The sequence below is a fragment of the Mesoplodon densirostris genome, chromosome 16 (assembly GCF_025265405.1).
Source record: "Mesoplodon densirostris isolate mMesDen1 chromosome 16, mMesDen1 primary haplotype, whole genome shotgun sequence".
Classification (NCBI taxonomy): domain Eukaryota; kingdom Metazoa; phylum Chordata; class Mammalia; order Artiodactyla; family Ziphiidae; genus Mesoplodon; species Mesoplodon densirostris.
Window position 1 is genome coordinate 15,263,137 of NC_082676.1, and position 17,207 is coordinate 15,280,343.

The following is a 17,207-nucleotide window of genomic DNA, read 5'->3' on the forward strand; positions in this document are numbered from 1 at the left end:
GTCATCTTTTGACCTCGGTTCCCCTGAAGATGGCTCTTGGAAAGCTGGGTGGCTACCAGGCTTTAGGTGATTAAGACTGCAAACTACCAACAACAAAAGTCTGTGTTGGTGCTTAAAACTGCATTGAATCTAGAGGGTAAATTGGAATTAGAAAAGGCCAACACACTAATTTTTACAGATGAGGAAACTGGGGTCAAAGAAATTAGGGACTTGCCCACAGTCTCCCAGCAAGTTGAGGGCAGTCAAGTCTCAGACCCAGATTTCTTCCCTCCTAATCTATTTGGCTTCTTCCTGCTAGAATATGAGGCAGCCTGAAATCCAAGTTGAAGGCTTGGTTGCAGGAAGAGGGTGAAGTAAGGGGCCGATTGCTACTCATTGAATCTGAGGCGTCCGGCTCCATTTGGTTCCACAACCCCCATCCAATTCCTACTCATTGAATCTGAGGCGTCCGGCTCCATTTGGTTCCACAACCCCCATCCGATTCCTTCCCTGTTCAGGCAGAACGCATTTCCCCCCGCTTCTCTGATTTTATTTAAAAAACAAAAACAAAACAAAAACTTTAATATGAATAAAAATAGGTACAAATAACAAATTCTTTGTAAAGAGCAGCAACAGCCAAGGATCACCCTCCTTCCTTTTGTCCCTGAAACCAGGCTCTTCTATCAGGTCCGTTTTATCTCACCCTAACCTGGGGCAGGGTTTCATCTCTATGTAGTGAATAAGATCTAAATTCAGGGGTTGAGGGAAAATGAGGGACGACCCTTCAGCATGGAGATAACTTTGGCCTTGAACAATGAATGAGGCTCCCGAGGAAAATCAAAGGTAGGGCAGAAAAGGGGTAGAATCAAAGGACTGTCACACAGTGGGGTTCGTCTTCTTCCTGTTGGAACAATTTTCCTTACCCTACCTAGGAAGACATTGGTTAAAACGCTGACACCTAGCATGTCCTGCCTGCTTTGAGCTCTCAGACTTCCAGGGAGGGTGGTCTGCGGCCCATTGCGCCAGGGCAGGTGCTTCAATCGAGAATTGTGGCTCCAGGAGGAGCGAGTCCCTCCCCTTCCTCCTGCTTTCCCCAGAGGAAAGGGAGGCGGCCCACGTCCTTGAAGTCCCCTGGCTGCTGACTGGGCTCAGGAGGCTGGCAGGAGGCCGCCCAGATGTCCACAATCTTGCGCAAGGTGGAACAGCGCTCCTCCAGCTCTGGTCCCTCACTCTGCATCAGCAGGTTCGCGAGCTCCCTGCTTAGGTCCTGAATCATGTCATTCCGTCCTTTCTCCCCTGGCTGGCCTGCGTTCGGCATCAGGACAGGGTCCCGGAGCTCCCCGCTGGGCCCGAGGAGGTGCTGGTACCTCTTCTGCCACCGGCGGCACACCATGGCTTCGCCCACGGGCCTCTGGCTGGTGTGCAGCAGGGCCAAAATGTGCCGGCATGGCAGGCGGTACCGCTGTTGAAAGGAGCAGCTGCAGCTGCAGCCGTCCTTGCTCGCCTGGTGGGAGTCCTCTAGCAGCTGCACGTCCACGGAGCAGCCAGCCACGTCCACCAGGTGCGTGGAGTTCTGCACCACCGCCCACTCATTGTGGCATAGCTTGTAGGCCAGATCGGAGCCACTCTGGAGTAAGGAGTCTAGCATGCCGCCCTGGGAGGGCTGCCCCTGGGGCTGCTGCTGCGGCGCCTGCACCTGCTGCGGCTCTGGCTGTGCCTCTTGCATGGGCAGCCTGCTGAAGCTCCCTCCGCAGATTCCAGAAGGCTTCTTGGACTTTGGTGCCTTGCTTGCTGACCGGGCTCTCTTTAACCTGGGGGGAGCAGTGGGCAAGTTCTTCAAGCCTTTGGTGTTAAAGAAGTCTATGTAATCCACAAAGCGGAGGACGCAGTCCAGCAGGGACTGCTGTTCTCGGAAGAGGCTCGACACCTTGCTGGTGACGACGTCCAGGCTGTCCATGTACGTGTTACAGGCGTGCAGGCCCTTCCTGACGTGCATGTACCACAGCAGTTCACAGGAGAACCAGTGGGCCTCAAGGAAGCTGAAGAGCTGCTCATTGAGCAGGGCTTGGGACATCTGGCAGAGATTTTGCAGGCTGGCCTCAGAAGTGACAAACACGGCCTCCCGCAGGGCTTCTTTCATGAGCCTTTTAAAGGATGGATCTGCTGAACTACGATGCAACTTCTTCTCCAAGAGTCGGGTCGTGTGATAGATGGAGAGGAGGATGCGGGCAGCAGGGAAGATCTCCTGCAGGATGGCTCGATGAGGGAAGGACGGGTCCACGAAGACCACCTTGACCTTGGGCCAATCTGAGTTGAACTCTGTAAAGATGCTCAGCATCTTGGCCACGGAGGTGGCTGTCTCGGCCTTGAGCACCGCAAAGTGTACCACTCGCCCCTCTCGTTCCTTGCTCTCCACCAAGAAAGCGTAGAGGATGTGGCCCTGGGCATTCTCCACCCGGTGCAGCAAGAGATTCTCAGGGAAGCGGATGAAGAGGTCGCTCATCTTGCTGCTCTGGAAGCTGAGCCTGTCCAGGTCTTGGCTGCTGCCCACACTGAAGGAGGCCATGGAACCCACATCCACCTTAAGAAAGTTCTTCATCACTTTGGCTATCTTGGCCAGGTCAGAAGGAGTGATGCCCTCCTGCTCTGGCTTTGAGGGTGTTTGGACCTTATCTAAGCGAAATGATGGCTCAAACAGGGACTTCTCAGCTGTGCCAAGGTCTTTGTTGATTGTGGGCTGTGCAGGCTGGAGTTTCTTCTGAGATTTGCCAGTGGCATCTCCTCTAGGACCCGTGGTTTTGGAGTCAACGTGTATATGCTGTGTGTTGAGTTCACTGATAAATAGTCTATCCAGTTTCTCATTGTACCGCAGGAGCAAGTATGCTGGGCACATAGCCACCGCTGCTGTTCTCTTCCTGTTTGACTGGGTCCGAATACAGACAAATTTCACCTGCACATATCTAGGGAAGGCAGAGGTGAAAATGAACAAGGTGCTGACCACCCCCTTTCTCTTACAAGTCAACGCCCTGCAGGGACTTATAGCGGCTGATACATTTCCGGGAGACCACGGTGCAATACAGGATGTAGGAAAGGTTTACGTTTTCTCTCCAGTCCCAAAGTATTCAGGTCTTTCTTCAAGACCCCATCCAACTAAAACACCCTTCATGTTCATCTACAGAAGTTCTAAGCCCCAACTCCTTTTATTTTCTCTCATTTTCCCATCTGTAGTTGTCAACAATTCGATCTGAGGCAAAGATACAAGGGAAAATAGATAGCAGGCAGCAGCAGAGCTGGTTACTCACTGTTTCAAGTGGCCCCTTCATTCCTGCCTTTAGGGAGCCATTGCCTCCTCTGCCTTCTCCTCTAGGCAGCAAAAACAAGAGAGGCCTCAGGGGTTAGGGTGTATCTGGGATCTGGGTTCACCGTTGACTTAAAGAAAAATGTCCACATCCTAAGAGAGTGAGAACCCCTGGGCTAGATGATCTTTAGGATCCTGCTAGCTTTGCCATTCTAGGCTGAAAGTGCTGATTCAAAGGAGAACAGTAATTAAATTGAATATCTGCTCTTTTCCCCTTCCTATCCTCATTCAACGCATGCTTCAAGGCCCAAATCAGGCCCCACCTTCTCCAGGAAACCTTTATGGAGGCCCTCAAGCCACAGTAATTGCTCCTTACTTCAGATTCATAGCATTTATTGAAAGGAAAAGGCTTAGCAGATTTTCTGGGTAGCGGTAGTGGTTAAACAGTGGATATGCTGGAAGCTGACTCTCTGGATTTGAATCCAGGCTCTACCACTCAGAAGCTGTTTGACCTTGGGCAAGTTACTTCACCTCTCTGTGTGCAGAGTAACTGCACAACTCCTCATCATAAAATGAAACTAATTAGGGTTGTTATGAGAATTAAATAAGCCACAGACATAAGATTTAGCCCAGAGCCTGGTTCAGCCTTTCATTTATTCTAAATAAAAGTCATCTACTGTTACTAACAGCTCCTAAGCCTTGTGACCTTTTCTTGGGCATTTATGCAGTGTCTTTCCAATTGGATGGGGTTGTTTTCAAGTGGCTAGAGCAAGTCAGTCCTCAGTGTATTCCAAGCACCTAACACCACTGCTGTTCCTTCAGCAGATGCTTGTCAAAGATGTGATGGATGAATGACTCAGGGACCACAGGTGGGCGGGACGGGTCACACCCCTGCCTCCTCAGAGAGTGTCCTAACCCGAAGATTGGGGAAGCGGGGGAAAAATCTCAGCCCCTGGCATGACATGACACAGCCTGGGCATCTCACCAACCCCCTTCCAAACACTCTGGCCCAGCTGGTCTTGTTTGCTCATCCTGTGGGGCAAGCTTAGAAAAATAGGATGTCACGCCTGAAATAACAGGGCGGAGGGGCCTGAGGCTGAAAATGCCTGCACTTGTGGTGTGCGAAGTGCCAGGGCGGCAACACCGTCCCCAGCTCAGGGCGCAGCCCAGTAGTACGGCGAGGCCAGCGAGGGGTGACCACGGTGCAGCCTCTGCCTAACTCTTCCGCCTGTCTTCCACTGCCCCAACTGTCTTGTTTTATTGTACCCTAGAAAGACAAACTGTCTACTACTTCCCATGTTCACTACACTGTGTCTCACCTCTGTGCCTTTGCTCGGGTTGTCTTTCTGTCTGGAATGGCCTACCTATCTGTCTTCATCTCAGAGCTAACTCATCCTTCAGGACTATGTGCAACTACCATCTTTCCTAGGATGCCTCGCCCAAGCCCTCAGATTGGGCCCTACCCTTCTGCTGGCTCAACATCTTGGCATAGATCTTAGCTCATCACTTTATATTGACTTTACGTGTTCATAGTATATGCTTGTTAACCTATCTTTTTTTCCAAAAAAAAGATACTGGTGAGTGCCAACCATAAAGCTCTTTCCTCCTTTCCTGGTTCTATTAATGATTGCACCTCCCAGGGTGGAGACATGGGCATTCTTTTTAATTCCTCCTTCTCCATGTCTATATCCAGTGTGGTAAGTCTTTTAAATTCTTTCTTCCCACTATTACATATATTAAGGATTATTATATGCCAGGCTACATGTAAGCCCCTTACACGCATCCTTTTACACTAAGAAAAGGGTTCTATCATCCACATTTTACAGATGAGGCAACAGGCTTAAAGAGCTTCTCAAGGATGAAAATCTGGGATTTAATCCTCCAGCTAAAACTGGACGACCTGGGATTTGAACTAAGCCTGCTTGGCTACAGTCTATGTAGTTAACCATTATGCTGCCTGTCTTCTTTCAAAATACTTCTCCCTCTCTGAATTCTCATTTTTACCCTCCTCAACTTGACCCTCAATGCTTTGATTGTTCAGGTTCAATAACTTCCTTAAAGATCTCTACACATACTGTCCTTGTTTGGTGCATGACATGCACCATGCACGTCAAACTTAAAGGTACTAGGTTAAAGCCTCTGTTATTTTTTCCTGCTTCCCTTAATCTTTTTTAATTTTAATTTTTAAATTTTTTGGCTGCGCCATGCAGCTTGCAGGATCTTAGTTCCCTGACCAGGGATTGAACCCGGGCCTTCAGTACTGAAAGTGCCAAGTCCTAACTATCGGACCGCCAGGGAATTCCCCTGCTTCCCTTAATCTCTGGTATTGAGTATAATTTACACACAGTGAAATACACAAATCTTTTGTAAGAATTCTTTGAGCACTGTAGTAATTTTAATCTGCATTTATTTCTATCTCCCAGGTGAAAGCATAGACCCTCTTCAAGACAGGGATGGGGTTTTACACTTTTCTGAATCTCCCTTAGTGCTTACATCCAAGTGTGCTCAGCCAGGACCTGGAAGAAGGGAGTCAGCCAGTCTTGCTTCCTTTCAATGTACTCTGTACATGTTTATTTCCTCTACCTGGACTGTGCCCCCCGTGTACTCCCAGTGCCTGGCACTGCACCTGGCACAGACTAGGTGTTCTGAACACACATCCTGAATGAACATTAAATGAGTGATTGCATGACACAGAAAATTCTCCTTTTAACATGAGTAGCACATTAGGAAGATCACTGGGAGAGCTCTGTCAGGTGACTTGGCTTCTATCCCAGCACTATTACTAACTATAACTTTGGACAAGTCCTTTGTTTAATTTCAAACATTTACTAAGTCCCACTATGTACCAAACACTATACTAGTGACTCAGAAGGCTACAGGGACAAAGTAGATAGTCTCTACTCTCAAAGTCTAGTGAGCAGAGAGATTATTACACAGGTGGCCAGTAAAGCCAAAACTAAGTGAATGGTCAAATAGAGGTACAAGCAATATACCTATAATTGAATAAAGAGTGATTTATCCTGACTATAGGGATTGGAACAGATCTAAAGCTTTTGATTAATTTCACATAAGATTTGGTTCCTTGTTGCATGTAAATTGCACCTTGAGCAATGAACAGAATTTTTACAGGTGGAGTCAAGCCATTTTAGACAACATAACCTGAGTTAGGAACAAGACTCTGGAGCCAGAAGATGTGAGTTTAAATTTCAGCTTTACCACTTAGCTATGTGAACTTGGACAAGTCACTTCACTTCCTCTCAGTCTCCAATTCTTTTTTTTTTTTCTTTTTTTTTTTTGTGGTACGCGGGCCTCTCACTGTTGTGGCCTCTCCCGTTGTGGAGCACAGGCTCCAGACGCGCAGGCTCAGCGGCCATGGCTCACGGGCCCAGCCGCTCCACGGCATGTGGGATCTTCCCGGACAGGGGCACGAACCTGGTCCCCTGCATTGGCAGGCGGACTCTTAACCACTGTGCCACCAGGGAAGCCCTCAGCCTCCAATTCTTATCTATAATATAGAAATAACAAGAGTACTGATCTATGAATAATCAGTACCTGATCCAAGAATAATCAGTACCACTAAAAGTGAATTCATTTAAAAGGCTGTGGCAGACAGAGAAACATAACTACTGTATGATATCACTTATATGTGGAATCTAAAAAATACAACAAACTAGTGAATATAACAAAAAAGAAGTAGACTCACAGATGTAGGGAACAGACTAGTGGTTAACAGTGGGGAGAGGGAAGCGGGGAGGGAAAATATAGGGGGTAGGGGATTAACTGGTACAAACTATTATGTATAAATAAGCTACAAGGATATATTATACAACATGGGGAATATAGCCAATATTTTATAATAAGTATAAAAGGAGTAAAACCTTTGAAAATTGTAAATCACTATATTGTACACCTGTAACTTATATAATATTGTACATCAACTATTCTTCAATTAAAAAAAAAATAGGCAGTAGCAGGATCGGTTGGTGGCCAACCCAACATCCCTTAGCCCCCTCCTTCCTTCCTTCCTAACTGAAGGCCGATTACATTCCGGTTGCCATTCCTCTCCCACGTAGCTAAGTGCTTCGGGGCTACTCTAAGCTAATTAAGGTAATCTCATTAGGAATGGCCATGGATACTGGCCCGATTCTGCACAAAGAAACATGATAGGAAATCTGCAAGAAACCAAGGCAGGCTTTTTTTTCTGGATGTGACTCCTACATTTGTGCCATGTGGCGAGCCATCCTGAGGGCAAAGCTGAGACCTGAGGATGGCAGAGTGGAAGAAGGGAAAAGCCTGGGCCGCTGAAACAATCACCTTCTCTGGGCTAAGAAATAAAGCATTTTGAGTCAGGGTTTTCGGTTAATGACAGCCAAAAAACCTTCGCCAGAAACCACATTTCACAGGAAATTAGTGGGAAAAAAAGATTTGAGCAATCTTTAAAAAAATGAGATGAAAATTATGAAAATATTATATTTAATGAAATTTAAGTTATAATGGCAGCTATCTGCCAATTCTTAGAATAATCAAAGAACCACTTAAAGCATCAACTTTTTTCTTGGTATATCTCCCCCAAACACTCTGCAATATGTAAGGGTCAATTTTACCAAAATATTCCTGGGCTTTATCATGTTTCCCAGGGGCCTCATTTAATTTTTTGCTATGCAAATCCTTTGCTTTTCACATCTGTACATATCATTGTCCTGCTGATTTCCCTTCTCCATTTGTCAACTGGCATAAGGCTGCAGGTGATGTAAGGATTTCTCTATCATTACTTTCAGGGACTTCACCAAGTCCTACAGCTCTTGGAAGATGTGCAATTTCAGTTTGCAATCAGTTTTATTTGCACTGTATAATTCTTATGTTTACCACATCTATTCATTTGCCAGAAACTCACTACCATAGATGTTGATGGAACCGGTAGGATAAGCAGGAAGGAATGACTAAGTAGTGACTAATTTTAAAAGTGGCTAGTTTGTTAGCAAGACTTGTGCTTTCCTACAGAGCCTTGTGATTAGTGATACATGGAAAAATGAAAACTCAGACAACAAGGGCTTAGTTCAAAGAGTGTGATGAGAATTAAACAAAACAATGTCTGTAAAGCTCTCAGCAGAGAACATGTCCCAAAAAAGTATTCAAGAAAGGTAGCTATTAAACTGAACAGCAATGAGAGAGACATTGGAATACTTCACGGTTTGAAGACTATCAATCCCCCAAAGACATAACGAAAAGAAAAACACAATAGCCATATGTAAAAATATGGGAAGGGAAACTGGGCATAAAATCACAGAATCTCCCAGTCGACTGGGACTTTGGGTCATTTAGTAGTACCTCCCACAACACATTTTTCTGACTCTTAAAAATACAGGGGCTTGAACTTCCCTGGTGGCGCAGCGGTTAAGAATCCGCCTGCCAGGGACTTCCCTGGTAGCGCAGTGATTAAGAATCCGCCTGCCAATGCAGGGGACAGGGGTTCAATCGCTGGTCTAATCGCTGGTCCGGGAAGATCCCACATGCCGCAGAGCAACTAAGCCCGTGCGCCACAACTACTGAGGCTGCACTCTAGAGCCCGCAAGCCACAACTACTGAAGCCCATGCGCCTAGAGCCCGTGCTCCGCAACAAGAGAAGCCAACGCAATGAGAAGCCCGCACACCGCAACGAAGAGTAGCCCCTGTTCGCCGCAACTAGAGAAAGCCCGCAGGCAGCAACGAAGACCCAATGCAGCCAAATTAATTAACTAATTAATTAATTAAAATTTAAAAAAATACCGGGGCTTCCCTGGTGATCCAGTGGGTAAGACTGCACGCCCTATGCAGGGGGCCCGGGTTCCATCCCTGGTCGGGGAACTAGATCCTGCATGCCGCAAATAAGAAGCCCTCATGCTGCAACGAAGATCCTGCATGCCGCAACTAAGACGCAAGGCAGCCTAAATAAATAAATAAATAAATATTTATTTATTTATTTATTTATTTATTTAAGGAAAAAAAAAACCTACTACTTTCCATCATGTACTACAGTTATGACTTTGGCAAATATTTACTTAGCACTATTCTTCAGCAACTACATGTATTTTATTTAATCTTCACCACATCCTTCTCATTTTACAGAGGATGAAACTGTCACGGAGATTAAAAGTCTTGCCCAAGGTCAGGGTTAAAGCCTGTCTTTCTTTTTTTTGTTCTTTTATATATATATATATATATTATTATTATTATTATTTAATTTTTGGCTGTGTTGGGCCTTTGTTGCCGTGCACGGGCTTTCTCTAGTTGCCATGAGCAGGGGCTACTCTTCGTTGCGGTGCGCGGGCTTCTCGTTGTGGTGGCTTCTCTTGTTGCGGAGCACGGGTTCTAGACGTGCTGGCTTCAGTAGTTGTGGCTCGCAGGCTCTAGAGCGCAGGCTCAGTAGTTGTAGCGCACGGGCTCAGTTGCCCCGTGGCATGTGGGATCTTCCTGGACCAGGGCTCGAACTCATGTTCCCTGCATTGACAGGCAGATTCTTAACCACTGTGCCACCAGGGAAGCCTGTCTTTCTGACTTCAGAGTTCTCACTTTTTAAACTGATACGCCAGCTTCTCCTGAACTTCAAGGAATTGCGAACCCTCTTTACATCTCCCATAGCCACTCCTGTAACCTCTGCATTCGTATTTTCAAATGGTTTATTTTTTTGGCCCCACTGCATGGCATGTGGGATCTTAGATCTCCGACCAGGGAAGTGCGGAGTCTTAACCACTGGACTTCCAAGGAAGTCCCCTCAAATGGTTTTCTTTAACTCAGCTCACTTTATTTAATAAGGATCTTTATGTTTAGATATTAACATAAATACTTAATATTAAAATCATCTCACCTGACCACCAGTAGTTGCGGGAAACACTGTGCTCTGCTAAATTACCCCCTGAAGACTTTTCCCCCACCTGCCCTCCGGTCCCACAAGAGAAGAGCTCATTCCACACATCCGTACATCACTCAAAAAGCCCAAGTCAGTGTGCTCTGCACAGAGCCGGTATCCAACACATGATCCAAGAAGATCCTTTACAACATCCCACCAAGCAGTCACCCCTCTGTGCTAAAGGCCTGAGCTGCAGACATTATCATCCTCAAGGGCAGAGCCCACACTTTACTCATCTTTTTACCCCAGCTCAACGCCTGGGGGTAAACCTGTTTACCTCTTACTAGAAGTTTGTTGAATGAATCAATACTGGAATGCTGTTACAACCCAGTGGTTAAGGACGGGACTTAAGAGCCCTGGCAATAAACAGGCTCGGTCTGACCTTCAGTTCTAACACCTTGAAGCTTTCTTATAGTTTCTTGAAATCTTACCCCACTCCCTGCTTCTACTTGCCCACTCCTTTCTGCCCATTCTCATTTTTCTTGGCTGTAACTGTATGAAAAATTCGGACTTCCCTGGCTCCCAGCAGGTGATTTTGGGCAGGAGGGTGCTTTTTTTGTTACAGGTTCTCTTATTACTTTCCTCTTCCAAGTCTTGACTACCTCAGGCCCTGCTCCTGGCCTTGCCTTTACTGTATGCAGCCTCTCTCCTCCCTTTTGCTCAAGAATGTGGAATCGGGCTTCCCTGGTGGCGCAGTGGTTAAGAATCCGCCTGCCAATGCCGGGGATACTGGTTCGAGCCCTGGTCCGGGAAGATCCCACATGCCGCGGAGCAACTAAGCCCGTGTGCCACAACTACTGAGCCTGCCCTCTACAGCCCGCGAGCCACAACTACTGAAGCCCGCACACCTAGAGCCCATGCTCCACAACAAGAGAAGCCACTGCAATGAGAAGCCCACGCGCTGCAACGAAGAGTAGCCCTCGCTCACTGCAACTAGAGAAAGCCCGCGTGCAGCAACGAAGATCCAACACAGCCAAAAATAATAAATAAAATAAATTTATTTAAAAAAAAAAGAATGTGGAACCAGGAGGTAACAGCCTTCAAAGAGTTACATAATGAAACTCTGAGCCTTAACATAAAGCAGAAAGGCAGAACTTTCAGTCCTCTTAACATTCAACTTCTCCTGGCTGTTTCCCCATCTGCACAAAAATATTATTGTAATGGCAATACTATTTATGGAATATTTTCTATGTACTAGGCCCTGCGGTACACATTTTACATGTATTAACTCATTTAATGGAAATAAAACCTACTTCTGACAAGGAGATTCAGAGGACCAAGTCAGATAATGAGGTGAATGTGCTTTGTAAACTATGGCTGTTTTCTCCTCATCAAGAGTCTACACTGGTATTAAATGTCAGCCAACACCCCGACTCTACCCACCAGACTACAGGTCCCTGTCATTCGCCACCTGGCACTCTAGACTTTTTCTTTGGCACTCTTACTACTATTATATTTTATTTATTTTTATTTTTTGGTTGCATTGCACAGCTTTCAGGATCTTAGTTCCCTGACCAGAAATTAAACCCGGGCCTTTGGCAGTGAAGGCACGGAGTTCTAACCACTGGACTGCAAGGAATTCCCTTTTACTACTATTTTAAAGAAATCATTATTTCTGTGATTAGAGTTTAATATTTGTCTCCCTGACTGGAGGGGAAGCTCCATGAGGGCAGGGACTCAATTTATCTTTTCAACACTGTGTCTCAGACACTAGCATGGAGAAAGTTTTCAGTTAACGATTGGTAAAAATCAATGAATTAAAGGGCTCATACAATGGAATAAGTGATGTGGAGTAATCTCCAAAATACACTGACAAGTGAGAAAAGCAAAGGTGCAGAATGATGTATATAAATAGTATGCAGCCACCTCTGTTAAAAAAAAAAAAGGATGGGGCTTCCCTGGTGGCACAGTGGTTGAAAGTCCGCCTGCCAATGCAGGGGACACGGGTTCATGCCCCGGTCCGGGAAGATCCCACATGCCGCGGAGCGGCTAGGCCCGTGAGCCATGGCCGCTGAGCCTGCGCGTCTGGAGCCTGGGCTCCACAATGGGAGAGGCCACAACAGTGAGGGGTCCACGTACCGCAAAAAAAAAAAAAAAAAAAGGATGCATATGTACACACAAGATATGTTTGTTCAGCTCATGCAGCTCAATATTAAAAAAGCAAACAACCCAATCAAAAAATGGGCAGAAGACCTAAATAGACATTTCTCCAAAGAAGACATACAGATGGCCAAGAAGCACATGAGAAGCTGCTCAGCATCACTAATTATTAGAGAAATTCAAGTCAAAACTACAATGAGGTATCACCTCACACCAGTTAGAATGGGCATCATCAGATAATCTACAAACAACAAATGCTGGAGAGGGTGTGGAGAAAAGGGAACCCTCTTGCAGTGTTGGTGGGGATGTAAATTGATACAGCCACTATGGAGAACAGTATGGAGGTTCCTTAAAAAACTAAAAATAGAATTACCATATGACCCAGCAATCCCACTACTGGGCATACTACCCTGAGAAAACCATAATTCAAAAAGACACAGGCACCCCAATGTTCATTGCAGCACTATTTACAATAGCCAGGTCATGGAAGCAACCTAAATGCCCATCGACAGACGAATGGATAAAGAAGATGTGGTACATATGTACAATGGAATATTACTCAGCCATAAAAAGGAACGAAATTGGGTCATTTGTAGAGACGTGGAGGGATCTAGAGACTGTCATACAGAGTGAAGTAAGCCAGAAAAAGAAAAACAAATATCGTATATTAACGCATATATGTGGAACCTAGAAAAATGGTACAGATGAACCGGTTTGCAAGGCAGAAATTGAGACACAGATTGGTTGTAGAGAACAAATGTATGGACACCAAGGGGGAAAAGTGGCAGGGGGGTGGTGGTGGGATGAACTGGGAGATTGGGATTGACATATATACACTAATACGTATAAAATGGATAACTAATAAGAACCTGCTGTATAAAATAATAAAATTAAGTTAAAAAAAAGATATGTTTGTTCAGGCTCACGGCTATCTCAGGAAGATAAGAGTGGTTGTCTCTAGATAACACAGTGGAAGGGACACTGACTTTTAGACCCTTTGATGTAATTTGAAATTTTTAAAAAATTAAATGACTATATTGACCACTCAAAAACAAATCCATTTTTTAAATTGTTCAGCCTGCAAAAACAAAAATAAAACCAATCCGAACCTCTAATCTGTTAGCTGAGTCCCTTCCATTCTCTTTCGCACTGCTCCAGCATAAATCTTCCTTCCAGCCAAGCAGGTCTCCTCACTGCCTTCCAAGTACAGCACGTTAATATCTGCACTAGCTCACACACCATTTCTCCATCCAGGATGTTAACCTTCCTGTGATAGGCAGAATGGTCCCCCAAAGACGTCCACCTCCTAATCTCTAAAACCTGTGAATATGTTAGGTTACATGGCAAAGGGGATTAAGATTGCAGATGGAATCAAGGTTGCTAATTAGCTGATTTTTTAAAGGTAAATTATCCTAGATTATCTGCACAGAGTCCTAAAAAAATGGAAGAGGGAGGCAGAAGGGGAGCCAGAGAGGGAGATGGGACGAAGCAGGGTCAGAGTGATGTGATGTGAGGACTCCACCAACCACTGTTGGCTTTGAAGATGGAGGCAGGGGACCATGAGTCAAGGAGTGTGGGCAGCTTCTAGAAGCTGGAAAAGACTCGGAAACAGATTCTCCTCTAGGGACTACAGAAAGAAATGCAGCTCTGCTGACACCTTGGTTTTAGCCCAGTCAGATCTGTGCCTGACTTCTAACCTACAGAACAGTAAGATACTAAATTTCTGTTGTTAAAACCACTGTGTTTGTGATAATTTGTTAGGGCAGCAAATACACCTCCTGACACCTCCCCATCTATGGAGCCCAGCTCAAGCCTCCCTTTCTCACTTGCTTCCCTAGCCCACTGTGATTTTTCTGAGTCCCTGCAGCACCAGTTTAGCTGAATTACACATTTAACACTTGATGATTCATTCATTCAACAATTACTTAAGGCCTGCTATGGGACAAGTCCTGTGTTAGACCCTGGAGACGATCCACCTGAAGGGTGTTTACATGTGATTATGAGGTGTCTGGACTAGATTCTATGCAAGCAGCATGGTGTTAATCAGTGAGAATGCAAAAAATAGTAAACCAGAGTCCCTCCCTGGAAGAGCTCAGCAAACCAGGGAAACCTCTGTAAACTGTGTTCCTTAACGATGTGCAAATAACTGTAACAGGCGCTGTCAAAACATAGAGCAGGAGCATCTAACCTAACCTTCAGGGAGTTAAGAAAGGCTTCCTGGAAATTATGCTAATAACTGAAGGAAAAGTAACAATTAGCTGAGACAGAGTTTTCCACAAGTAGCCCAAAATGACCTCAGATTATACAAGAATATTTAATAGTTATTTAGAAATATATACTATCTTTTTGCCACTATACTGTTACTTCTTATATATTATTGCTTGGATTGGTTCTAAAGTTCCTTTGAATATTAGAAGAACTTCAAGAAAACTGTTAAGTAAATTGTAGTTCAGGATATACAGTACAGAGAGGATAGTATAAAAAACAACTAATGTTTGAGGAAAAGGGAGCTAAGATAAGTGGATGGGCAAGGTTATTCTAATCAGCAGACGTGGTAAGTGCAAGGACCAGGAAGCTGTGGGCTTGGGACAGGAGCTGAATGTGGAGTAAGACCCAGTGTAGATGGAGCACATGGTGCAAGATGGGGAGGTCAGAAGGGTCAGATGGTCTGGCCAGCCAGCTTAGTAACAGTCCTGGACTTAATCATGAGGGCAACGGGAGGCTACTGCACTTTATCTGGACTGTAAGCAGTTTGAAAACAGGGCATTTTTTGGTATCCTCTGGCTGCTTAGAAGGATGCTACCGGCAGAGATCAAAGTCCAAACACCTCACAACGGTACTTACAGACCTTTTACATAAACTGCAACTGACACAGTCTCCTGTCAAGCATGGCATCCCACACTGTTTCTCCAACATGCCACCTTCTTTGACAGATCTGTGCCCTCGCTCCACAGCTCCTTCTGGTCAAACCCCTCTGTGATACTTGATATTAACTATTGAACTTCTACACTAGCCCTGTGCCTTCATTCACAACGCAGCAGAAACCATTACTTCCAGTGCAAAGCCTTTCCCTTTCTTCCCAGGCATCTGTCACTTCTGCACATCTCTTTTAAAGCATTTATCACATACTAGTTGGTTTACCTAAGTCCAACTCTATGCCACCTCAAGCTCTTTGAGGGCAGGTTTAGTTACTTATTCATCTTTATGTTAGCTGTACCCAGCACAGCACTGGACTTCAGAGTACGGGAAAAAAACACAGCCTGCCTGTTTAGAGAGTGAGCTTTGGCCAAACGCCTCAACCCAGAGGTTTCAAACTCAGATATACTTTGACTCGCTGAGCTGGCCTATAGAGTGTGTGATTACATTTGAATTGCTTTTTTAAAAAAAGTCGACACATTCGCATAAAGCCTGGATTGCTGACTCCACTTGTCCCAAATCTGGGAACACTGGATCTTCATTTTCACATGGCAGCCATCAGCTGGAGTTAATTGGCCTGCTCGCCATTTTGCCCAGTTCACACTTCTGTTCTCCCTAGCACAAACACCTGGTGTTGGTTATTTCATCATTCCTTTCTGTATAGTTAAATTAAAAGTTAAATTTTCTTGCACTGGGCTGTTTCACCTGAGTCCTTAAGGCAATTGAGTTTTCAACCCTTAGCGTAGCCTCCAAGCTTCTTTTCTCATCTGCCAAATGGAAAAAATAACATTTGCCTGTAATTTTCAATACAGCCCTGTGGGGTAAAGCGTACAGAATAGAGAACGCTGCCTGGGACATGGGAAGTGTTTGAAAAACGGTTGTAAATCTCAGGAGCTCAAGAACCATTTACAGAACGAACAAACGAATGAATGAATGAACAAACTACCCAATAAATGACCAGTGTTACTGCTTTGTAAAGAGAAGACTGATGAAGAAAATTCTCGCCAAGGCGTTTTTATCTATTTGTGAAGGCCATACTTTGTGTCTGGGATACGGTAGGTGCTCAAAAAAAATGGGACAAACTGCAGCTATTATGAATTCCATAAAAGCTGTGAATGAAGGCGTGAGTGAGCGAAGGTGAAGTGGGTGGTCAAAAAGCGATGCCTGGGCTTCCCTGGTGGCGCAGTGGTTGAGAGTCCGCCTGCCGATGCAGGGGATACGGGTTCGTGCCCCGGTCCGGGAAGATCCCACATGCCGCGGAGCGGCTGGGCCCGTGAGCCATGGCCGCTGAGCCTGAGCGTCCGGAGCCTGTGCTCCGCAACGGGAGAGGCCACAACAGTGAGAGGCCCGCGTACCGAAAAAAAAAAAAAAAGCGTTGCCTATGGAGCCTTTGCGCTTTTCACCAGACACACAGCAGGTGCTCAATAAGTGCCTGTGGAATCCTCAAAGAACAGGGGCCCAGCTGCACTCCCTCCTCCTCCAGGCCGCCCTCCTGGGGACCATCCGGCCTCCTCCCCACCCTCCTGCCCCGCCCCCGCCCCCCCTTACAGGATGTCCTCGCGGATGGAGGTGCCATGGTTGAGGTTGTGGAAGCGGACGGAGACGCAGTCCCTGAGAATGAAGGAGCACCTGTTCTCCTTTTTGTAGGCGCTGAAGCACTCCTTGAAGTCCTCGTAGGTCTTGAAGCAGCTGCCTAGCTCCATGGCCGCCCCCTCTGCCCACACCAGGGGCTGCACCAAGATAAACACCAGGGGTCAGAGGTCACCTCTGAGGGTCTACCGGCTGGCGTGGGCCCAGGATGCCTTAAGGGTGGGCCCCTATTGTGTGGCCTGTTAACAGAGCTCAGGAGAACCCCTCGGCCTGAGAGAGTTAACGTGAGTTGGGGGGCGTCTTTGCTCTCTGACAGAGGGGAAATGACACTCAGCCCTTATTATCCAGTCCCGGGGCTCCGCCCCCTCACTGTTATATCCAATCACGCACGGGCTTCCCGGACTGGCACCCATTTTCTCCAATCGCTAGAGAGCAGGT

At 46.1% G+C, this 17,207-nt stretch overlaps 1 protein-coding gene across 2 annotated transcripts; it reads right to left on the reverse strand.

The window, feature by feature from the left end:
• Positions 1 to 544: 544 nt before the first annotated feature.
• ZSWIM3 (zinc finger SWIM-type containing 3) lies at positions 545 to 17,072 on the reverse strand. 2 transcript variants are annotated; one of them, XM_060078755.1, is made up of 2 exons: positions 16,809 to 17,072; positions 545 to 2,939 (listed from the first exon to the last, which is right to left on the reverse strand). In XM_060078755.1, exons 1-2 carry the CDS (start codon positions 16,880 to 16,882, stop codon positions 1,016 to 1,018), a joined length of 1,998 nt encoding a protein of 665 aa, XP_059934738.1. In that variant the 5' UTR covers positions 16,883 to 17,072; the 3' UTR covers positions 545 to 1,015. The 2 variants fall into 2 exon arrangements, with proteins under 2 accessions (XP_059934738.1, XP_059934737.1); XM_060078754.1 differs by having other exon boundaries at positions 16,728 to 17,072.
• Positions 17,073 to 17,207: the final 135 nt, after the last annotated feature.